This window comes from Pongo abelii, chromosome 3 (assembly GCF_028885655.2).
Source record: "Pongo abelii isolate AG06213 chromosome 3, NHGRI_mPonAbe1-v2.0_pri, whole genome shotgun sequence".
Taxonomy (NCBI): Eukaryota; Metazoa; Chordata; class Mammalia; order Primates; family Hominidae; genus Pongo; species Pongo abelii.
Window position 1 is genome coordinate 207630460 of NC_071988.2, and position 24292 is coordinate 207654751.

General features: G+C 39.7%; 2 protein-coding genes across 12 annotated transcripts in view; one reads left to right on the top strand and one right to left on the bottom strand.

Moving 5' to 3' along the window:
- Positions 1-13149, top strand: part of SNX25 (sorting nexin 25) — a 150044-nt gene extending 136895 nt beyond the window's left edge. For 4 of the 7 annotated variants that reach the window (XM_054554793.2, XM_054554794.2, XM_054554797.2 and 1 more), the window contains 5 exons: positions 424-541; positions 4549-4615; positions 8835-9016; positions 11794-11894; positions 12563-13149. In XM_054554793.2, the coding sequence (XP_054410768.1) occupies positions 424-541; positions 4549-4615; positions 8835-9016; positions 11794-11894; positions 12563-12643 (549 nt within the window). In that variant the 3' untranslated portion in view covers positions 12644-13149. The remainder of the gene's footprint in view (positions 1-423; positions 542-4548; positions 4616-8834; positions 9017-11793; positions 11895-12562) is intronic. The other 3 variants (XM_024245805.3, XM_024245807.3, XM_054554796.2) reach the window with 3 other exon arrangements.
- A 3084-nt stretch (positions 13150-16233) lies between these two features.
- The window catches only part of LRP2BP (LRP2 binding protein), a 30665-nt gene continuing 22606 nt past the window's right edge, over positions 16234-24292 (bottom strand). For 3 of the 5 annotated variants that reach the window (XM_024245810.2, XM_054554808.1, XM_054554807.2), the window contains 7 exons: positions 24136-24248; positions 22850-22963; positions 21588-21730; positions 21404-21509; positions 20122-20345; positions 17935-18109; positions 16234-16364 (listed from right to left, as the gene is read on the bottom strand). In XM_024245810.2, coding sequence (XP_024101578.1) covers positions 16299-16364; positions 17935-18109; positions 20122-20345; positions 21404-21509; positions 21588-21730; positions 22850-22963; positions 24136-24248 — 941 coding nt within the window. In that variant the 3' untranslated portion in view covers positions 16234-16298. The remainder of the gene's footprint in view (positions 16365-17934; positions 18110-20121; positions 20346-21403; positions 21510-21587; positions 21731-22849; positions 22964-24135; positions 24249-24292) is intronic. The other 2 variants (XM_054554806.1, XM_054554809.2) reach the window with 2 other exon arrangements.

The following is a 24292-nucleotide window of genomic DNA, read 5'->3' on the forward strand; positions in this document are numbered from 1 at the left end:
TAAAAGCCTTAGTTTTGAAATTCAAAATGGTTAGAAAACTATTTTATTGTCTATTAATTCACTGATTATTAATACAGTGACAGATTTTTTTAATTAGCTTATTTTAAGCTTTGAATAAGGCTCGAGAATCAAGCTTTTCTGATTCTGTACTCTGTGTTGAAAATGGATAGTTTCTGCATGAAAAGTGAAGAATTAAGGCTAGAATATGAGCAGATAGTTTGGTCAAGCCTTGAATAAGGCTCTAGAATCAAGCTTTTCTGATTCTGTCCTCTGTGTTGAAAATGGTAGTTTCTGCATGAAAACTGAAGAATTAAGGCTAAAATATGAGCAGATAGTTTGGAATTTACACTTGAAGAGGGAGAACAACTCTACCAATTTTCTTGGATAAGTTATCTGCTTCCTATGACTTTGCTGTATTCCCAGGAGGAGACAGAGGAGGACAGTGACCTGTCAGATTATGGTGATGATGTGGATGGGAGGAAAGACGCCTTGGCTGAACCATGTTTCATGTTGATTGGGGAGATTTTTGAACTTCGAGGAAGTAAGCTTCTTTGTTATTATTTAGTGGTATTTGCTAGTTAAGTGGTATATATAATTGTACATGCACATGCATTTAATATCCCTTTATTGCTGAAATGCATCAGACATGTATTTATATTCATGAATCCATTCATTCAACATAGCCTTTTAAGAGCCAAACTGGGCCGGGCGCGGTGGCTCACGCCTGTAATCCTAACACTTTGGGAGGCCGAGGCAGGTGGATCATGAGGTCAAGAGATCAAGACCATCCTCGCCAACATGGTGAAACCCCGTTTCTACTAAAAATACAAAAATGAGCTGGGTGTGGTGGACGCCTGTAATCCCAGCTACTCGGGAAGCTGAGGCGGGAGAATCGCTTGAACCCAGGAGGCAGAGGTTGCAGTGAGCCAAGATCGCACCACTGCACTCCAGCCTGGGGGACAGCGAGACTCCGTCTCAAAAAAAAAAAAAGCCAACCAGATACTATGCTACATATACAACCCCAAGACAGATATCATCTCTATCCTAACATAGTGTAGCATCCTCATTTACTCTGCACCATGTTCCTCTGACCACAGAAGCTTAGAATCCTTCACATTTATTTCTTTTTATGTGACTTGGCATAGCTTCCATTGCCTTATCACTAAAAGTTATACAGAAAACTATCTTGCATAGCACAGGAAGAATCCTGTTGTTAAAGGTGAGTTTTGGTGTTAGGATAATTTTGTGGCCAAGGACATGGGAATGCCTCCACCCTATTTTCCAGCTACCTTGTTTCCTCTGGAGCAGTAGTTCTTCATGGAGGGAAGGAGGGACATATGGTGATGTCTGAAAATGTTTTTGATTGTCTTAACTTGGAGTGAGGGGTGCTATTGGCATCTAGTGGGTAGAGTCTGGGATGCTGCTAAACATTCTACAGTGCTCAGGACAGCCCCGCGGCAGAGTTATCCTGTCCCAAATGACAGTAATGCTGGAGTTGAGAAATCCTACCCTAGTGATTCCTCAAGGAGAGATGTAAGTAGAAGAAACCATTGTAAAATGGGGATCAAAGTTCCGTTTCCTTAAGAGCCACTCCCCGAAAGCATCACCTTGGTGAAAGGTAAACTGGACTCCATGGCTTAGTGTTGAGCGTTGAATAGGACTTAATGCTACTGCCCGTCCACACGTTCACAGCTCCCAACACTCTAAATCTTGACACCAGTAGACTTTGTCATACCTGGAGCCTCAGTACCAGCTAGAGATATGGCAGGTGCCCACGGGCATACCTGACCACCTCGAAGAGGAAGCAAATGAGAAGAGCAAGGGTTAATAAGACTCAGTAATGGCACCAGCCAGCCAAATAGTGCACCGTCGATGTCCTGGGCTTTGTCTGTTCACATCAGCACCTTTTCCCTTGAGGCAGAGGAGTAGGCTACCAGTTGGTCTTACATAGGAAATGGGGCTGTGGATCCCTTCTCATTTATAAATCCCTTAACATGTCATTTAAAGAATTGTTAACAGATGAAAAAATTTCAAGTGCAACTTGAATTTGTCTTCTGTGTCTTAATCCTCAGTATCTACTACAATGCCTGATCCTTGGTAGGGGATCAATAAAATGCCTGGATGGATGCACTGATGAGTGAATAGGCAAGAGAAATGTTAAGTGCCAGAATGAATTATCTTTGCTCATTGACCTTTTTCTCCTTCTGAGCCAAAGCTAAGAGAATATATAATGTCAGTCATCAAACACTTTGAGAGCATATGTTTTAGATACAAATCTGTAGGGAAACAAAACCATATCACATACAGATTCTGCCATCAGTGAATTTACAGATTAATGGGTCCAAATATGTAATTCACATTAAGCAATAGACAAAGTTAGATTCTAAAGTGCAGGCGGAGATTTACACATAAGGATATTTTAGCATAATTACAATAACGAAAAGTTGGAACTAAGATATTTTAGAAATGGAAGATAACTTACTTAAGAAATATCTATATGATGGAATATCATCCACATATGAAAAATCCTTTCAGATAAAAAACCTAATAGCCTTTTAATATTTGAGACACTTAAGACATACACAGTGATGTTTAACTTGATTCAATATAGACAAATAGTAATCCACCCAAAGTCTGACTCTTCTTTGGTGAAATGTGGCCCATTAAATCATGAGTCTCCCCAGTTTCCTACAGAATTGATAAGAATGAGGACACTGTCCTAGCCTTCATCATTGTTTTTGTCTTTGCTATTGGTACAGAGCTTAAGAGACACGGTAGGCGTGTCAGAGCCAGTTCAGCCGGAGCAGGGCTCCTCACCATGCCTGCAGCATGCACTTCCTCCATCTCTGCCTGCTCAGAGCATATTCGGTTTTGCTAGTGGCATTTCAGAGAGAATAAATAGAACCTCATTTCTAATGAGATGTGATCCATTCGTCGTCAGCAGAATCTAGTGCTGCTGCAGCTGCCTCTGTGGCTTTGAGCAAACAAGCCTTCAGAGTAATGGGGCTCGCGCGCGTGTGTGTGTGTGTGTTTGTGTGTATCGGGGGGTTATTGGGGACTAGGGAAGGTGAGGGAAAAGTAATAGAGTAAGGGGCTATCAGTGATAGAAAATTTGTAGCAAAATGAGTTTTGGTTTCTGTTCTAGTTTACAAAAAGGGACCAGTAATACCCCTGCCCTCTTCTTTTTAAAAATAACCCCTTGGTCGTCAGGCACTCTTCTAGAGTTGCACTTGTCCTCAGACCCTCTAGGTATGAGCCACCTCTTTCCTGCCCTAGAAAGGCAAAGTGAAGTTATCATCACTGACAGATATGTTCATCCCAACCTCAGTGCCAACCTAAAATGAACATGCTTGGCAGCATTCCAGCAAATTCCATCAAAAAGTTTAAGACATTTTTGAGGTATGGTTCCGACTCCAAGACTTGACTTTACATGAAGTATTCATACTACTTTAACTGGATATTTTGATCCATTAAAAAAATTAGAAATGGCTTTAGAGTATATTAAAGTCTAGTGCCAAGTCTATGTTTTCTATGATTTCTATTTTTGTGGTTGTCCTTGTACAGAGACATCTGTGAATTTGCCATTGTTAGCTTTTCTTAGTGCGTACAAGAGCCCTGAACTCTTGGCTCCATTATGACCGAGTCTGAATTTCTTATTTCCTCGTATGTCAGTAGGCAAACACTTCAATAGATGGAGGTGAATATATAAATGAAAATTTTGGTTTAGGTTCCAATTTGTGGACCTAAAATATCCTCATAGCATTTCTTTGCCTTCTGTTGGTTTATCTTCAGTTTCTGTACCTATAAAAATGTGTCTCTATGTTAACAATAAAAGTTTAGATCTGTAGAACCCTTCACAGTCTTTCTCACACATGGGGAAAGACCTTCAGAGCAAAGAAAGGCACATGTTAATACCATCCTTTCCAGATGAGGAAATTGGGGTTCAGAGAAGGTGACTTGTGCCCTGCTGCTATGGGGGTGGCACTGGAGACGGCCAAATTCATTTCTCATTCAGGGTCCTGCCTCTTCACCGTTCACTTATCCTCTCCCAAATGCGTAGTATATATAAAGTACACAGTGATCTGCAAACTGCTTCAAACAGGAACAGTTAGACCCATCAGTTCATTAATATTTCAAAATATTTGACTACAGATGTTTCTCATTCAGCAGTGTGTTCAAAAAGTGGGTTCAGCAAGCCAGACAGAAATCTAAAATAGGAATTACACTGTGTGGTGGTGGAAAACAGACATGTTGTCAATAGCCCAGGGACAGATGAAGTACTCTTTCCACTTGCGAGCTCAGATGTTGGGAGGCATTGAAACACTGTAAAAACTCTGGTTTCATCTCATCAGTTGCTTAGTAGAGAATGAAAGCCTAGTCAGAAGAGTTTTCCTGACCTAAACCCAGATTCTGCAGATGTCATAGCCTTGACTTGATGGCAGGACTCAAATCATCTTAAGTGGTAAGATTTATGCTTTGTACAGCTATGAAAATGTCCCAAATTGTGATACCCTGTGATAAAAAGTTTTCCTCTGGTTTCTGTTTTAGTGTTTAAATGGGTGAGAAGAACATTAATTGCCCTCGTTCAGGTCACTTTTGGAAGAACGATCAACAAGTGAGTTGTATGAAATTAATATTTGTATCCATGCCCTACACTTTTGCCTTGACAGTCAAATTACCTTATGATCTAGCAGCCAGTGATTTAACTGAAAGTCTTATTTTCTCTCACTTTTCGCTTCTGATATGATTCTAAGATTGGATAGGAGAGTCGATTTCTAAAAGAATTTCTCCCACAGAATGCATATGGCGAGTTAGATAAGAAAAGCTTGAGCTACTTCCACACTCTGACTGGCGAGGGTCAGGAGGTTGTGCTCTGTAGAGCTCCCCTTTAATCATGACAACGAGTTTGAGTATCTTGGGTAGAATGTTTTTATGTCAAATAATGAGAATCAGTTTAAGGTTTAGACTCTAAGCCAGAAGGAAAGTAGGATGAGCATCACATGGCAGGCATTTACTTAGAGGAAAATACAGACCATGTATTAAGGTTTTTACAGTTGTGTAGCACTGAAGTGTTAACTCTTCTTGTTAGTTAATATCTGCATATCCACTGGGGTGTGTGTGTGGCCCTGTCATCTGGCACTGTTATAAGCCATATGTCTATTCTAAACTATATTATATTATCCATATACATAAAGGCATTATATATTTATCCCAGTCTTTCACTGAGTGTTCTAATGTTGCTCATAAAAAGTGATCCACATTTTGATCATTCATTTATGAAAGCCCTGGGTTTGTTACTGAGAACTCAATTAATATAGTCAATTATTATTAGTTTCTAAGAAATTATTGGAATTTTTCATAACTGCAAAGTCATGTAGCCAATAGAAGTTGAATAGAATTATTTAGATCGGTTTAGGCCTGAAAGGGTGTCTTGGTGATTAGTCTCACTTCTCATTTTGTTGGTGAAGAAGTGGAACCAAAGAGATCAACTGCTTGTCTGAAGTCACCAGACCCATTAGCTGACCTAACCTGGCCCCCTGGCCTGGTGCCTGCTTCATCTCTGTGCCTGGAATTTGGAAATACTGTTATCAAGATCTTTTATATGGTAACTCTATACCCAGAATTCTTCACAAGATAAACATTATGATTTCCTGCAGAATAGGAATATGAGTCAACGTCTAAAAATTTTTTAAAAAATCACTTTTTTATATAACAAAATAAGTTTTAAGATGAAATTATCAGATTTTCCCAAGTGAAAGATTTAGTGGTCAGACATGTGTACAAAGTTAGTATGATAGTTTTACCATATAAAGCTTATAAATTTTAATAGGAAACACTGTAAAGAACATTTGCTATTTTTTTATTGATTTGCCAATGAATATTTTCCTTGTGGTCAGAAACAAAAGTTTACTTCTACTTAAGATTTTTAAAAAAGAGTTTTAGTTGGCTGGGCACAGTGGCTGATGCCTATAATCCCAGCATTTTGGAAGGCTGAGACGGGCAGATTGCTTCAGCCCAGAAGTTCACGACCAGCCTGGGCAACATGGTGAGACCCTGTCTTTACAGAAAATAAAAAAATTAGGTGTGGTAGTACACGCATGCCTGTGATTCCAGCTCCTCAGGAGGCTCAGGCGGGAGGACTGCTTGAGTCCAGGAGGTCAGCGCTGCCGTTAGCCACTGCATTCCAGCCTGGATGAAACAGCAAGACCCTTTCTCAAAAAAAAAAAAAAGTTTTAGTTGCCCATCAGAGGCTCATTTAGTTGACCTAAGTATCATAGGCTTTTGTTTTACTCAGAAAAAAATGGCCTGTTTAATTTTTTGTTTTAGTCTAAGGCAAACAAATTTCTTTTGTATTGACAAGCCTTAGATAAAGAAATTCCCAAAAAAAGGCCAGGCGCGGTGGCTCACGTCTACAATCCCAGCACTTTGGGAGGCCGGAGCAGGTGGATCACTTGATGTCAGGAGTTCGAGATCAGCCTGGCCAACGTGGCAAAACCCCATCTCTACTAAAAATACAAAAATTAGCCGGGCATGGTGGGTGCATGCACCTGTAATTAAAAGAAATTCCCAAAATGGCCTTCTTTTTCTCAGGACTCAGGACTTGCTAATTTATTTTCCTTTTCAGTTTCAGCAAATCACGCATACTTTCCTTGCTCCTATTTATGATATTGACTCTTAATTATAAAATGAGCAGCTGCAGGTTGTGAGTGGTGCATACATCGGGCAGTAATTTTCATAGGGATGGAGAAGAGGCACGTGTAGAGGATTTCCAGGCTGTTTATTTCAGTGGGCTTTTTATCAAGTAGCAATCATGGCGCACATGGTTCTTTGCTATTTTTGCCTTCAGCAGATGATAACTCATCACAAAATTAAGCAGCAGCACAGTGTGTGTCTCTTCCTTGTAGTAACTACAATTTCACATGCTAGAATTGCTTCAAAAGCATCGGACAGGTTTCAGCTGATAGAAAGTCAGATCTAAATTGATAGAAAATAACTTAGATGATGACCTTTATTAAGAGTCACTTCCTAATCTCAAGCTGTAAACTGAAATTTTAGGAAGCTAGGCAGGCAGGTCAGCAGATTCTCTCTTAAACCACAAGTTCCGTTAAATCAATAAACTTATTTTATATGGTCTAGATTTGAATTGCACAGTTCCAAGAAACAGAGAGAAGAGTCTAGGAGATAAGCAGTTATAGATGGAGATAACAGTGTAGTTTGACTCATAGTAGGGTTTAGATGTACATTCAATAGTGACCGACTACTATGTGCAAAGTACTGGACTTGAAACATCTACTTCAGATATTATTTCTGAAACCTTGTGTTGTCCATTTAAAATTCTGGTTGGAAGTCAGATTCTTAAAAAGCTTTTTAATGTATTATTATTCATGAATTGAGTTTGAAATTTGAGGTCTTTCTGGCACAAATAGTCTAAGATGATTCTTTTCCCCTTTTCAATGGAGAGGCTTTTCTCCTCCCAACCTCACAACTACTCTTGGGCTCTTTGAACTGTGTGTAGTTGTCTCTTGACAGCAGAGGACCTGTAACTGGTTAGAATGTGACCAATGACTGGCCGGGCGCAGTGGCTCACACTTGTAATCCCAGCACTTTGGGGAGGCAGAGGTGGGCCTGGCCTCCTCTGTGGATCCTGACACAGTGAAACCCCGTCTCTACTAAAAATACAAAAAATTAGCTGGGCATGGTGGCACACGCCTGTAGTCCCAGCTACTTGGGAGGCTGAGGCAGGAGAATCGCTTGAACCCAGGAGGCAGAGGTTGCAGTGAGCCGAGATTGTGCCACTGCACTCCAGCCTGGGCAACAGAGTGAGACTCCGTCTCAAAAATAATAATATTGTGTATATATATATAGAATCTGTCTAATGACTAACGAAATGGGGTTGTGTAGAAGACCTGGGTAACCAAATAAAATGCATAACTGTGCAAGTCAAATGACTGCCACCCAGTCTTCATTCTTGGGGAATTTTGAAATTGGCCACATAGCAGTGTATCTTTGAAAGGGACTATCTTTTTCCTTGCCTCATGGGCATGTGAAGTGCTTTATCTGGATCCGAGTATCCTGCCCAGCATTCTCTGCCATAGCAACACTAAAAGACAGCTATGGAAAGCCTGCTCCTCCTGTGGGACTTCAGGACCTCAGGGAGGTTGTCCAGACCACTTCCAACAGTCTTTAAATGGATTTATGTTTTCACCTTATACCACTTCATGGAAATGTTGCAGTCTGCAGACAAATCAGTCTCTCAGTTCTTGTCTTTATAGATTGAACACAGCCAACACTTGTAGAAGTTAGTGCCAATGACAAAATTAGCTCCAGGAATAAATGGTCATGCAGTATTACCAAAATAAAAAAATAGGCCAGGCACGGTGGCTCACGCCTCTAATTCCAGCACCTTGGGAGGCCAAGGTGGGTGGATCACCTGAGGTCAGGAGTTCGAGACCAGCCTGGCCAACATGGCGAAACCCTGTCTCTACTAAAAATACAAAAATCAGCCAGGCGTGGTGGCGCACACCTGTAGTCCCAGCTACTCAGGAAGCTGAGGCAGGAGAATCACTTGAACCTGGGAGGCGGAGGTTCCAGTGAGCCAAGATCGCACCACTGCACCCCAGCCTGTGTGACAAAGCAAGACTCCATCTCAAAAAATAATAATAATTAAAAATATATATAACTTTCAGAGCCAGAGTTTAAAAAATCCAGTTCCTAGTTTATTCATCAAACACTTAGATCAGGCTTTATCTTAACCTTCGCATTGATAAACGCCTTTTGAGAATAGAGTACACAATTTTTAAAACCTCATCCAAGAAATCTTTTTCTCTTAAAAGACAAATCCGGGACACAGTCAACTGGATTTTCAGTGAGCAAATGTTGATTTACTACATCAATATTTTCCGGGATGCTTTTTGGCCAAATGGGAAGTTGGCACCACCGACCACAATCAGGAGCGAAGAGCAAAGTCAGGAAACAAAACACAGAGCACAGCAAAAGCTGCTTGAAAACATTCCAGGTGAGGCCTGGGCTATTACCCTGAAAAGCATAGAGATCTCAGAGAATGTGAACCCCACTGAGGTGATTTTCATTTATGTCTTGCAGGAAACATCCTTTACAATGAAAAAAAAAAATGATCCTACTCTTTTAAGCCATTTTTTGTCACTGGCTAAGAAATTATACTGAGAATGTTAAGAACTTGAAAAATGTTTTAGAATAGATAATAAACTTTGTGTTTTGGAAATCCTGCTAAAGTATCAGGTTTTGAAAGCTTAATTTTTAGCAAAATATTAACATTTTAATTATTAAAATTAGTAGTTAAAAAATATTAAAATTGTAATTTGTATAAGTGCTTTATGTTGAAACATTCTTTCGTGAAGCATTTGAGAAAACTGACCATTCATGCTTCTCATGCCTCCATGTCTTTATTGACTGAAGGTGTATAATGTTGTATTCCTTTCACTGCAAAGCTATGCATTGAGCACTTTATCAATAGCAGCATAGAATCTTTTTTTTCTTTCTCTTTTTTTTTATTATTATTACACTTTAAGTTTTAGGGTACATGTGCACAATGTGCAGGTTAGTTACATATGTATACATGTGCCATGCTGGTGTGCTGCACCCATTAACTCGTCATTTAGCATTAGGTATAACTCCTAATGCTATCCCTCCCCCCTTCCCCCACCCCACAACAGTCCCCAGAGTGTGATGTTCCCCTTCCTGTGTCCATGTGTTTTCATTGTTCAATTCCCACCTATGAGTGAGAACACGCGGTGTTTGGTTTTTTGTCCTTGCGATAGTTTACTGAGAATGATGATTTCCAATTTCATCCATGTCCCTACAAAAGACATGAACTCATCATTTTTTATGGCTGCATAGTATTCCATGGTGTATATGTGCCACATTTTCTTAATCCAGTCTATCATTGTTGGATATTTGGATTGGTTCCAAGTCTTTGCTATTGTGAATAGTGCTGCAATAAACATACGTGTGCATGTGTCTTTATAGCAGCATGATTTATAGTCCTTTGGGTATATACCCAGTAATGGGATGGCTGGGTCAAATGGTATTTCTAGTTCTAGATCCCTGAGGAATTGCCACACTGACTTCCACAAGGGTTGAACTAGTTTACAGTCCCACCAACAGTGTGAAAGTGTTCCTATTTCTCCACATCCTCTCCAGCACCTATTGTTTCCTGACTTTTTAATGATTGCCATTCTAACTGGTGTGAGATGGTATCTCACTGTGGTTTTGATTTGCATTTCTCTGATGGCCAGTGATGGTGAGCATTTTTTCATGTGTTTTTTGGCTGCATAAATGTCTTCTTTTGAGAAGTGTCTGTTCATGTCCTTCGCCCACTTTTTGATGGGGTTGTTAGTTTTTTTCTTGTAAATTTGTTTGAGTTCATTGTAGATTCTGGATGTTAGCCCTTTGTCGGATGAGTAGGTTGCGAAAATTTTCTCCCATTTTGTAGGTTGCCTGTTCACTCTGATGGTAGTTTCCTTTGCTGTGCAGAAGCTCTTTAGTTTAATTAGATCCCATTTGCCAATTTTGGCTTTTGTTGCCATTGCTTTTGGTGTTTTAGACATGAAGTCCTTGCCCATGCCTATGTCCTGAATGGTAATGCCTAGGTTTTCTTCTAGGGTTTCTATGGTTTTAGGTCTAAAATTTAAGTCTTTAATCCATCTTGAATTAATTTTCGTATAAGGTGTAAGGAAGGGATCCAGTTTCAGCTTTCTACATATGGCTAGCCAGTTTTCCCAGCACCATTTATTAAATAGGGAATCCTTTCCCCATTGCTTGTTTTTCTCAGGTTTGTCAAAGATCAGATAGTTGTAGGTACGCGGCGTTATTTCTGAGGGCTTTGTTCTGTTCCATTGATCTATCTCTCTGTTTTGGTACCAGTACCATGCTGTTTTGGTTACTGTAGCCTTGTAGTATAGTTTGAAGTCAGGTAGCATGATGCCTCCAGCTTTATTCTTTTGGCTTAGGATTGACTTGGCAATGCGGGCTCTTTTTTGGATCCATATGAACTTTAAAGTAGTTTTTTCCAACTCTGTGAAGAAAGTCATTGGTAGCTTGATGGGGATGGCATTGAATCTATAAATTACCTTGGGCAGTATGGCCATTTTCACGATTCTTCCTACCCATGAGCATGGAATGTTCTTCTTCCATTTGTTTGTATCCTCTTTTATTTCATTGAGTAGTGGTTTGTAGTTCTCCTTGAAGAGGTCCTTCACATCCCTTGTGAGTTGGATTCCTAGGTATTTTATTCTCTTTGAAGCAATTGTGAATGGGAGTTCACTCATGATTTGGCTCTCTGTTTGTCTGTTATTGGTGTATAAGAATGCTTGTGATTTTTGTACATTGATTTTGTATCCTGAGACTTTGCTGAAGTTGCTTATCAGCTTAAGGAGATTTTGGGCTGAGACAATGGGGTTTTCTGGATATACAATCATGTCATCTGCAAACAGGGACAATTTGACTTCCTCTTTTCCTAATTGAATACCCTTTATTTCCTTCTCCTGCCTAATTGCCCTGGCCAGAACTTCCAACACTATGTTGAATAGGAGTGGTGAGAGAGGGCATCCCTGTCTTGTGCTAGTTTTCAAAGGGAATGCTTCCAGTTTTTGCCCATTCAGTATGATATTGGCTGTGGGTTTGTCATAGATAGCTCTTATTATTTTGAGATACGTCCCATCAATACCTAATTTATTGAGAGTTTTTAGCATGAAGCGTTGTTGAATTTTGTCAAAGGCCTTTTCTGCAGCATAGAATCTAAACTTAATTTTTCAGATATGCTTCAGAGCCTTGTTGGACAGCAAAATGCCCGCCATGGTATAATAAAAATATTCAATGCACTGCAAGAAACAAGAGCCAACAAGCATCTGTTATATGTGAGTAAATTAAAGCCCAGGGGGTTTTCTGCTTTATTTTTGTCTGTTTCTTCATTTGGTTAGAAAAAACATGTACCCCCGTGGCTGCAGCACTCTCATTCTCACATACTAGTCATCTCCCTTGACTTTTTTTTTTTTTTTTTGAGACAGAGTTTCGCTCTTGTCCCCCAGGCTGGAGTGCAATGGCACGATCTAAGCTCACTGCAACCTCTGCCTCCTGGGTTCAAGTGATTCTCCTGCCTCAGCCTCCCGAGTAGCTGGGATCACAGGCATGCACCACCGCGCCTGGCTAATTTTTGTATTTTTCATAGAGATGGGGTTTTGCCGCGTTGGCCGGGATGGTCTCTAACTCCTGACCTCAGGTGATCTGTCTGCCTCAGCCTCCCAAGGTGCTGGGATTACAGGCAGGAGCCACCTGGTCCATCCTCCGTTGACTTTTGATATAACATTTGCCGCATAACTGGTTGGTTTTCTTTCAGCAAAGCCAACTGTTTCCCAGTCATCTCTCTGATTATAGTTACCAATATTAAATACTGTGTGAGAGTTACTTGTTTACTGAGATAATTTCAGACCTAAAATTAGACTTTTCTCTTAGACGCAGATATTTATTTTGAATAAACCCTTGGAGAAAAACATTTTTCTCCTTTTTTCCTTCTTTGTTGGTTCAGGTGCTGATGGAACTGCTGCTAATTGAACTGTGTCCTGAGCTGAGAATTCATTTAGATCAACTTAAAGCTGGCCAAGTTTGAGACTGTACAAATAAACCACCAGAAAAATGTCTGTGTAATAATAGACATGAAACATTTTCCTCTTTTCCACAGAGGGCTTGACTGAGAACCACACTGATTTTTATTTTAGTTACCTCCCTCAAGTTTTACGTGAAATTAGTAGAATCAGGGAGGACGGGACTTATGCTGTGGTAGGCAACAGAAAAAAACTTCTATTGATTTTTATTTAATATGAATACTTCAAAGATCAACATACCGATTGAAATACAAATGTTAATATGTGAGAACCTAGGAAGTATTTTAAATATTTATGAAAATATTTTGTTTTAAAATGAACTATGAATATTGTATAGTTAATTTCCTCACTGAGGACTGTGAACATTCTTATATTATTTCATGTATATTGAAGAACATTGTTATGCAATGCTTTGTGTAAAGTTATTGTGAAGATTTTATTGTCTTTATTTTTACCAAAGATTTCCCATAGTTTGAGCATTCAAAGCAATAAAATACAAAAATGAATCACAGCGCTCTATGATATTTAAGATACTTATATCTCAAAGAGGTTGAAACTCTACAGGCAGTTCAAATATTTATCAAATGCCTTTTTAGAGAAAACACGATGCACTCAGCTACTTCTGCAGGGAAGTAAAAGTTTGCTGCCTTCTCCAGAAACAAAGTAAATCTGTAAAATATATGATTTTTAGTGAGCAGACAGAGCCAAATTAGTGCTTGAAGTGAGGCATTAGAGAGGAGAGATGGGAGCTGACCCTTGGAGTATGGGCAGGGCCGACATGGGGGAGCGGAAAGAGGAGGGCAGCTACTTCAGGGGCTCGGTTGTATTATCAGGCCGTTTAGACCACAGGGCGTTAGGGGAGATCCAGAGTACAGACTTTGTGTTATTGATAGTGGGGCCATGCACAAGTACTTAATTTTCCTGGGTTTTACCATCTGTTATGCAGTAATAAAATACCTTCCCCTCTCTAATCCCCAAGAATATTGAAAACAAAACAATTAAACAAGTAAAAGGTAAAAATTCAGTTTGAATTCCTAAAAGATACTCCCCTAATGCCCCAGGATGTACCCTATGCCAGTTTATATACGTATGATATACATATCGTACCTGCCAACTGCTTGATAAGAAACAAGTTCTGAAAGATAATGATTAAAAATTAGCAAACCAAATGTTATCCTTAAGATTTTTTTAGTTATAGCTTTTTTATCCTTTTTTCAAACCATGATATTTGATACTTAAAAAAAACCCCAAAGTTGGCCATTGATAAAAATTATCCTTCAAAAGACTATATAGAAAAGACCAGATAAAATACATTCAAGGAAGAGAGGCAATGTGAAGTTGTCAAGCCCAAAGAACTTATCACAATACAATTATTGGAAATGTCCATTTTAGGCATAATTCTATGCTATCATTTAAACTGTAGCTGTTAAGTTTATATTGCAAAAGAGAAAGATCACTATTATTTTGTCTCTGTATTTATTTATGATAAATTGTCATTCTTCCATGAGATATCAGCTATAAGGAATCTTAGAGAAGGAGTGTGTGTGTGTGTGTGTGTGTGTGTGTGTGTGTAAGAGTAATGATCTGGAAGCTTCAACGCACAGACTCACCGCAGTCGCACGTCAAGGGGTTTACTACTGTCCTCAGCAGTGGTAGTTTGCAGGGGCTCACTTGTGCCAGAGCATCAGCTTTATGGTAACTACAGTAAACTGAAATTTTAAATTCTGCATTGGATTTAAGGAAGACATTTAAGCATAGCATGTTACCACGTATGGCACACGTCAAAGTTTATGATTTCTGAAACCCATCTTTTAATGGCAGTTTAAAAAGTGCTCTTTACTTAGGGCCGATCTTGTATTATGTTCCTATTTTAAGATACTTTTTATTTTTTTTTTGAGATGGAGTCTCGCTCTTGTCGCCCAGGCTGGAGTGCAATTGCGCGATCTCAGCTCACTGCAACCTCTGCCTCCCGGTTTCAAGCAGTTCTCCTGTCTCAGCCTCCCGAGTAGCTGGGACTACAGGTGTCCACCATCACGCCCGGCTAATTTTTGTATTTTTAGTAGAGACGGGGTTTCACTACGTTGGCCAGGCTGGTCTCAAACTCCTGACCTCATGATCCGCCCGCCTCAGCCTCCCAAAATGCTGGGATTACAGGCGTGAGCCACCGCGCCCGGCTAAGATTAGGTCAAGAGACTCCGTCTCAAAAAAAAAGAATCTTTAGGAACTGGATTAAGTGTGGAGAAGAGAATACTAGTTGGGAATTTGGATCTTCAAGTGGCTGAAGGAACATTACATGGATCGTATTAAGAGATTTGAGACAGAACTACATGACCATTTGAGGATATCTCAAACCTGAGTCTGTTGAAATTTCTTCCCTTACACAAAGACAAAATGAAGTTCAAGCAATACAGACAAGCCAGAACATTAAACTAGAGCAAATAATTTTCTGCCATTCAACAGTTCTTAGTGACTATCACCTCCATATTAATTGCATTTTCCCACTACTAAAAAGAAATCTTGTTTAAATCCACTGCCGGGATGGTTGTGATTTATAAAATAAGGCCACATCCTTTAATATGTTTATAAAAAAAGGAATAGTTAAGGTGTCTCTGAGACCTGCCTTCAATATGTATATTTGTTTCACAAATGAATAGCCTTGTACAATCTTATGCATGTGGATCTTAACTGTTTTTACTGTCACCTTTTGCCTTCATAGATGTCATCTATATAGGGAAAGCCTTTTGCTAATTTTAACAATATGTAATTGTAGTTCTTGTAAATGATTTCATTGAGGTTTTTACCACAGGGTTTTAAAAATGTAAAAATGAGCTGAAGCACAAAGAAACAATTTGCTTTACTTTTCTTATGAATATTTTCATATAGCAATTGCTTTTTGTTTTATTACACATTCTGCGTATGTATATAGCAGTTGTTGTACTCATTAAATTAAGATCTTTGAGGGAAGATTTGGAGGGGCAAGATTCTAAAGCAATGTCTTATAACCCACTTTTTTGAAGTTTATATGTAATAAGCCAATTGTTTATGAGCTTTTTAAGAATAAAAGATGTCTCAAAAGGCTTCGTGCAGTTTTAGCTTTAATAACTTCAGAAGTAGAAATGCTACACACACTTATTTAAGTTTAATTCTTTAAATGTCTTTTACCCTTAGTTTTGTGAATTTACATTTAAAAATTTTAAATGACTGAAACAAAATTTAAACGTTATTATTCAAAATTCACAAAACTAAGAGACAAATTTAAAGACTTAAACTTTCAAATTATGGTTTTAAATAAGTTTGTATCATTTCTACTTCTGAACTTACTAAACTAAAGCTAAACTAAGTCTTTTTGGAGACTCGGTATTTAAGAAAGGAAAACGATACTTGCTGTATAGAATGGTTTTGATACTTGATATGGTCTCGGCCAGTCTGTAGGGTAAGAGGTGGACCTCTGAGGACTCTTCCGGCAATTTGACCTTGTGTCTAGGTTTCAAGTTGCAAAACTTAACAGCGTACAAATTCAAGAATGAAGTAACGTGTCACCTGTAAAATACCCAGGATAGTGTAATTTGTGATGTGCAAAATAACCAAACATAGCTACTGTAAAAATACACACATTGTGAGGTGTTAGCATTGATGATCTTTGTTGAAATACATTGTGGTCTAAATTCTTTGACGAATAAGTAAGGAGTGAAGTTCATCTGCCAATGCAGGATTCAGACGACAAGCCTTAAAATCAAAAAGAGTCAGATATTTAGATACATTCTAATTGTTTGGGTCTTTCTTCTTTTTTTTTTGATTCGTTTTTAAGAATAGTAAAGGACAGTGAATTTCAAGAAAATCTGTTTAGATACTTTCTATTCTGATGTACTACTTTAACCTATGCAGAATAGATCAATACTCAAAATAACCATGTTATTATCATTTGAAAGAGATAACATTTTATCAGTGCCAAGAATAAAGGGAACTTAAGCACCAGTGATAGCATTGTATGTTATGAATTATTAAAATAAGTAAAATGGAAAGCATTAACATTTGGCCTCAAAGTTGTTATGATCTCATTATGTGAATAACAGCATCTGTAATAATCTTATTTTAAAATATGTAGCTAAAATAATTTTATTATGTCTAAATAGTGACAAGGTGCATAATTTCTAGAATGTCAACAATTTGGGAGAGAGCTCTCATCCAAACCCCACTCTATGCAGAAATCGTCCCTTCAGTACCCATGACAGTTGGTCACGTCGGTCACAGAGAGCATTTAAATGAACAAAGTTAGACAGCTGTTATTCATACTAAGAATGGTGTAGGGGTATTGTGTGTCTGTGTTCATGTGTTAATATGGCTTTGATGCTCTGGAAGTTTTAATTTTAAAGTAATTTAGGGTTCCCAAACTTACCTGACGTTGGAATCCCACAGGGAGCTTCAACAAACATGCTTCTGTCTCCTAGAGACCATGATTGAAATTTTCTGAAATAAGGCCTGAACTTCGGAATTTGTAAAAGATCCTCGGGTGATTTTAACATGCAGAGAAGCTTGGGAACCACTGATGTAATATCAGAGTCAGCCAAGGGACTCAGAAGACTCCCCCACTCAGGCTGAACAATCTATGTACCACAAACACTGCTCTACCAAGTCTGCTATGATGTAATTCTAATTTTGACTCATGGATGTGATGGACCTAAGATGTGCACAGCTTTTTGGTTTTTCTTTTTTTTAAAAAAATCTAAACTTAAGAGTTAGTATTCATAATGATGTCCCTTACCCCCCTCCACTACCACACCCCTTGCTTTTTAGTAGTTACTTTGAGATGTGAAACGCATTTGGGATCTAAATAAATTGATCACATGGATTAAAATATGAAAGGCTTATTTTAAGTGATTACCTCAAACTCAAGACTATCCCTCCTAAGTGGGGTAGATGTCACGCTCAAAAAAACTTTAAACTATTTCATTGCTGTACTAGAATGAACATATACGTTCACACTTGTTCTAGATGAAAGACATAAACCGTTCAGCTTTAAGGTCTTGGTGCTGGGCCTTAGGCTGCAGATAGTAGTAGAATGAAAGAGTAATTTGCATCAAAATAGGACTTTTAATCATTGGAGCTAAGTTATGCTAATAAGATTCTGACAGAATCGTCTGCAAACAATCTGCATGTCTGACAGCTTCTCTGTAGACAGAGGTTATCTGCACAGTAATTGAGTAGAAGAAACACTAATCCATAAAACTATTCAAGTTGCAGAGAAAAGCCTGGCAGTTTCTCTTTGGGTGAATTTATATTTTGTTCTAAAGCTTACTTTAGAATAATAGTGTTTAGCGGTTGTTTCATCCCTGGTGATGCCCAAGCCAAGCTGAAGACACCTCCCGTGGTAGAAGGATGCCATTGCCATGCCTCTGCTGATGAACTCCGGGAGACAGTCTGTGACCTGGGCGATCATGGGGATGTCGTGAACCTCATCGTAGTCAGCAATCCTGAGAGGATGTAGAGTTGTGAAATGGAAAAGACATCAGTTATGGTAAGTGTTTGCAAAACGATGGGCCTAGAGACTGTCCTTGTGCCTGAAGTGATTTCTCTCTACTGCTTTGAGAACTAAGTTGTTTGCTGTGTGGTGAAGGGTCCATATAGCCACCTCATACCAGGAGAAGATGAGCTTACCAGAGTGGTGACTTTACATGTCTCTGTAATTATGCTCAGCAGGCTCAATAACCACTAGAAAACAAAGGTATGTTTCTTTTTTCTTGTAATGTTACTATTGGAAGTTTAATGTCACTTTGTGGATTTAAACTGAATGGAGAAGAAAGCATTTTCTATTTCTTTGAATCACCTATGGAAACATCAACCTTCAATTTGGACGTTAGCCACACAGGACCAGAAAACCCTTTCACTAGCACATCTTCTTTAAAAATAGACAGTCAGCTGGGCGCGGTGGTTCACGCCTGTAATCCCAGCACTTTGGGAGGCCGAGGCGGACGGATCATGAGGTCAGGAGATCGAGACCATCCTGGCTAACACGGTGAAACTCCGTCTCTACTAAAAAATACAAAAAATTAGCTGGGCGTGGTGGTGGGCGCCTGTAATCCCAGCTACTAGGGAGGCTGAGGCAGGAGGATGGCGTGAACCCGGGAGGCGGAGCTTGTAGTGAGCCGAGATCGCACCACTGCACTCCAGCCTGGGCGACAGAGCGAGACTCTGTCTCAAAAAAATAATAATAATAATAATAATAATGAAAAGAAGTCATCCTTTATATCCAGACACAAATATGTACAATTGTGTGAGAATGCGATCCAGTCAACTCCATGTTAACCACAATGTCACAGGGAGTAGGAATGTGGAAAATAACGGAAAGCACCAAAGATTTTAAAGAACGATTTAAAGTCTTAGGTCTAACTAAGATGGGCACTTGCTTTGAGACACTGGCAATCACTCCTACAAGTGGTCTGCTGCCTGGAGCCCGAGATGCTGGGGAAGCGGGATAGAAGCAGCCCCTCCCTCCCTTCATCCTCTCTTGGAGATCACTGCCCTGCACTAGGGCTCGGAGATGGGGGAGACCTGGCGCTGTGGGAAGGGTGTGACTGGGAAACACCAGCACACGCAGAGTCTGATGACCACTCTAGAGTACACCCAGGTCTGTCTCCCTGACACACTGCTTTTATACACTGTGGGTAAATACATGTAGGAAAGTACATGGAGCCTTATGGACTCCGAGAAAAGACATTTTTGTATATTTTATTAGATACAGTGTCAGTCTTTTAACCATATTCTCATGTTACAGTAGTTATGAAGCTGTATTTCAGTGGTGCAGTTATAGAACTGAAATGAAGACGTAATAAACGTGTGATATGCCAAGCTGTGTTAAGTACATGATTGTGCTATAAAGGTATTCTCTTCTTACAGATAAGGCAATTGCTGCTTAAGAAACTTGCTTCAGCTAGTAGCACTGAAATCCCGAAGGCTAATGGCATAGAACTGTGCTATCCAGTATGGTAACCACTAGCCGTATGAATATTTACATTAACTAAAATGTAAAAGTTTAGTGCTAAGTTGCATTGGACACATTTCAAGTGCTCAATAGCTATCATTTCTAATATTGCAGAAAGCTCTGTGAAGGATTTGGCATAGAACATCTAGTAGGCATTCTTGTCAATACTTTCATCCAGTTTATTCAAACATTACTGCTATGGTTTGAATAATAAGTTCCCTCGGAAATCCCAGTGTTGCTAGTGTGATCGTATCAAGAGGTGGGGCCCTTAAGAGGCGATGAGGCTATGAGAGTACCTCCCTCATGAATAGGACTAAAGCCCTTTTTATAAAAGAGGTTTCCTGTAGCTTTTTGCTGTCACGTGAGGACATGATGGTCCTCCCCTCTGGAGGTTGCAGCCCTCTCCTGGCCTCTGGAACTGTGAGAAATAAATTTCTGTTTCTTATAAATTACCTAGTTTGTGATATTCTGTTACAGCAGCACAAAACAGACAAAGACATTCACCTTTTGGAAAATGCAACACACTTTGTAAAAAATTTCATCTTATAGTAATACTCCACGAGATTCCCTTGAGCATAGACGTTTCCACGTTCTGCTGCTTCTCTTAAGCACTGCAGGGCAGCTTCCGTATCCTGCCGGATGCCTTGTCCATACAAGTACATGAGACCAAGTGCACCCTGGGACTCCAGATTCCCATTGCCACATGCTTCGGAATGCCAGTAAAATGCCTAAGAAAAGCACAGTTTCATCATTGTATTTGTGATCCACTAGATGAAATTATAAAGGAATACTAGACAGAAAAGAAATCCGTGTTTCCTAGATAGCACTGTTAATCATCTCTAGGAAAGAGCGGTAGGCCTTTGGACGCATTTCACACTAGCACACATGCCTAACAGTGTGGAGGCGAGTTCCTCCGCTGTCTGTCCACAGTGCAGGTGAGGTCACAGTCCAGGCAGCTTATGGCAGAGGAGGACCAGCTGTCCTAGGTTTCAGGATTTGGGGATCTTCCAGAGTAAGGATCAGGAAGATGCCAAATAGGAACTAAGTGTCTGAAAGGCGTGAGGCACAGCAGAGGAGAGGAGACCGCTGATGCTAAGGGAGAGTTCCAGCTCCCGGTGGATTCTAGAGATGGCAGCTGCTGCGATCAAAGACAACCCAGGATAAACGCTGTATGTAGGCTCAAGCACATTTGCCTCATACTCCACTACAGTGAATTTGAATTCATTTAAAAAATTCCAAGTGGCTGCTTATCTATCCAAAGATGGCCTTAGTTGTTATGTGCCTCTTGCAAATTTGCCATTAACTCCTCTCTTACAAGTAGGACTCAGCCCCCCATTTCCTTCTCCTTATAGGGATTTTTTGGAAACTGTTTCAACCATTGATGAAAGATTATATTTCTGTGAAAATCTTAGATGGATTTTATTTGTAACTAATTCTTGGTATATTTGACTTATTAGTATCAATTATTTCTCAAGTCAATGGTAATATTCATCTATTCATGCTTAGAAGGATTTTGGCTGTAATTTCAGGACTGTTTCTCTTCTTTTAGCTTTGATAGTATAGTATACAAAATACTCTCACATTCATGGTTTCCTTCGGTAGAGGTAGGGAAGGGGGCATTTATAAATAAAAGGGCTTTGAGATCCTAAAATGTATGCTTTCTTTACATTTTAAGGAAATATAAGAGATATTTAAAACAACATTCGCCACCATTTTCTCAAAAAAAGTAGGGAAACAAATATGAATCTAAATATAACACTAGCATTAAAAAAGAGGGGAACGTTACCTTTTCTAACTCCTTGGGCTCCTTGGTTGAATAATACAGCCCGAGCATACTTTGAGCCTTCACACTAGCTTTGGGATTTCCATTGTCTGCTGCAATAAGCCACAGTCTACGAGAGAAAGTGAGGCAGGTGATTCTTGGTTTCAGCATTTCATTCAAACCTAATCTTGTTCTCGGGTAGGATTACCTTTCAGCTTCCTCATTTGATCGTTTAACACCTTTTCCTTCATAATGAGCTCTTCCGAGGTTGTAAGCAGCTGCAAATTTTAAGTGTCTTGCTTTGGGACATGGAGAATCAAGAATTTTCTTCATATAGTCCACCCCTTTCTCCTTCGACAAAAAAAAAAAAAGAACAAAAAAACCCTAGTTTTTAGTTTTACCCGAACTGAATTTCTTTGTCGCAATAAGGCTGTGAAGTGTCCGCCCTCTGACATGATGTATGATGCCATGAATCTGTGCCCAAGGAGTACGCTTGTCCTGGAGTCTGTGGGGCAAGTGATAAGGAGGAAAAGAATCTCTAAAAGTACATCTCCTATTCAGGCACTCCCAGGAGCTCTGGGATATAAGAAATTTCCTTCCTTTTACAGCTGCCTGAGTTGATTTAAGTCTCAATATGGGCTTCCTTTTTTCTCTCCTCCCTCCCATCTAATAACCCTTATCCTGAATCAGCACAGTTCTTAGAACTGACTAAAGTGCAAGAATGGCCAGGAACAACTTTCACATTTATAATTCTTTCTTACGATACACTTGTGAGCCCCTAACAAACACCGTCTTCCATTCAAGCATACTTTTACTGTGTGCTCATAGTTTGTATCTAATATACAAATCTTATGCACTAATACGACATCTGCTATGTGGTCACAAGGAAAGCACAGAAGATATTCTAACCACTAGCAAGAACAGATCTGCACCCTCCACCCACAAATCCATCAGACACAAACCTTCAAACACCACCCAAAAGAAGAAAATAATATTGGACAATCAAATATATTTTGGTTTTTGTTTGTTTGTTGAGTCTTGCTCTGTCACCCAAGCTGGAGTGCAGTGGCATGATCTTGGCTCACTGCAGCCTCCCAGGTAGCTGGGAATACAAGCATGCACCACCACACCAGGCTAATTTTTGTATTTTTAGTAGAGGCTGGCCAACATGGTGAAATCCTGTCTTTACTAAAAATACAAAAATTAGCCAGGCATGCTGGCAGTGCCTGTAATCCCATCTACTCTGAAGGCTGAGGCAGAAGAATCACTTGAACCCGGGAAGCGGAGGTTGCAGTGAGCTGAGGTTGCGCCATTGCACTCCAGCCTGGGCAACAGAGTGAGACTCCATCTCAAAAAAAAAAAAAAAAAAATACATATATATATATGTATTAAAATATAAATAATTTTAATTGTGTCCAATAATCCACTGAAAATGAAATCTTAACCACTGTGACCAAGACATTAACTTACAGCATCTAGAGTGGTCCCCAGCCCATCATAGTACATCACTCCTAGCTGGTAAGTTGCTTGATGGTCTTTCTCCTTGATTTCTTCAAACTGTTCTAATGCTTCTTCAAACCATCCCTAGAAGCACCCAGAAGATATTATTTTTATTATGATCTTAAAGTAATCCCAAAGGCACCAAGCAGTCAAGTGTTTGTGCCCAAGTTAAACACACAGTTAACAAGCAATGCAGCCATATCTGAACCCATGCCCCACGCTGAGGAAGCACGCTCTCAGCCATGGTGCTCTGCCATCCTCAGAGTGACAGGCGCACGATGAGCCCTCAGCAAACATTTGTTGCCAGGATAGACGAAGGTGCCGTCGAAAAGTGAGAGAGTAAGTGGGATATAGGTGAACAGCTGCCCAAATAGTCAACAAATGGTGAAAGACAGTTGGTCCCTTTTCAAGTCTTCCCGGGGAAGTCAATGAAAAACCGAAACTACATTACTGAAGTTGGGGGGACAGCTGGCATAGCCATTCCTCAGTCTACTTCCCAGGCTGCCCCAACAAGATGTGGAGAAAGAGGGCGATTTCTTCCTATGCTATCCAGGAACAACTGAAGCCGCCCCTAAGTACTAGATAAAAATCAGGGCTTCAATTATTATTAGTATGAAGATATCTGATAATATAAACATACTTTTTTTTTGAGAGGGAGTCTTGCTCTGTCACCCAGGCTGGAGTGCAGTGGCACAATCTCAGCTCACTGCAACCTCTGCCTCCTGGGTTCAAGCGATTCTCTGCCTCAGCCTCCCAAGTAGCTGGGATTACAGATGTGCACCACCATGCCTGGCTTTTTTTTTTTTTTTTTTTGTATTTTTAGTACAGACAGGGTTTAGCCATGTTGGCCAGGCTGGTCTACAACTCCTGACCTCAGGTGATCCACCTGCCTCAGCCTCCCAAAGTGCTGGGATTACAGGCGTGAGCCACCGCGCCCAGCCTGATAATATAATTTGTATTATTAAATATTTTCAGCGAAAATATAAAAATTTGATTTTTTATCTATAGTGTGAAATGGATTTTATACTAAAATGACTCCCATAAATGGCTTTCATGACATGGATTTTATGAAGAAAGGTCACTTAGCTCCTCAAGCTGGCAGCACTGTATCCTACTGTTAAAGCCACAGCCATAGTCTATGTAATTGGACAGAATTTCCTTAGTATAACACAGTAAGAAACTCTACATGAAATTTTTGTCTGAGGATCTAACAATAGAATTATAGGAAATGAAAATGAATAAACAAAAAATGATACCTCTTCAAAATATAGTTGACCTCGTAGGAAATATGCCAGAGTGTCTCCTTTCAGTATTCTTTCCTTCAAGAGCTGCAATGCCTTATCCACCAAATTAGCATGGGTGTAATGATCTGATTTTAAAAAGGTAAGGAATTCCATCAACCAGACAATATGA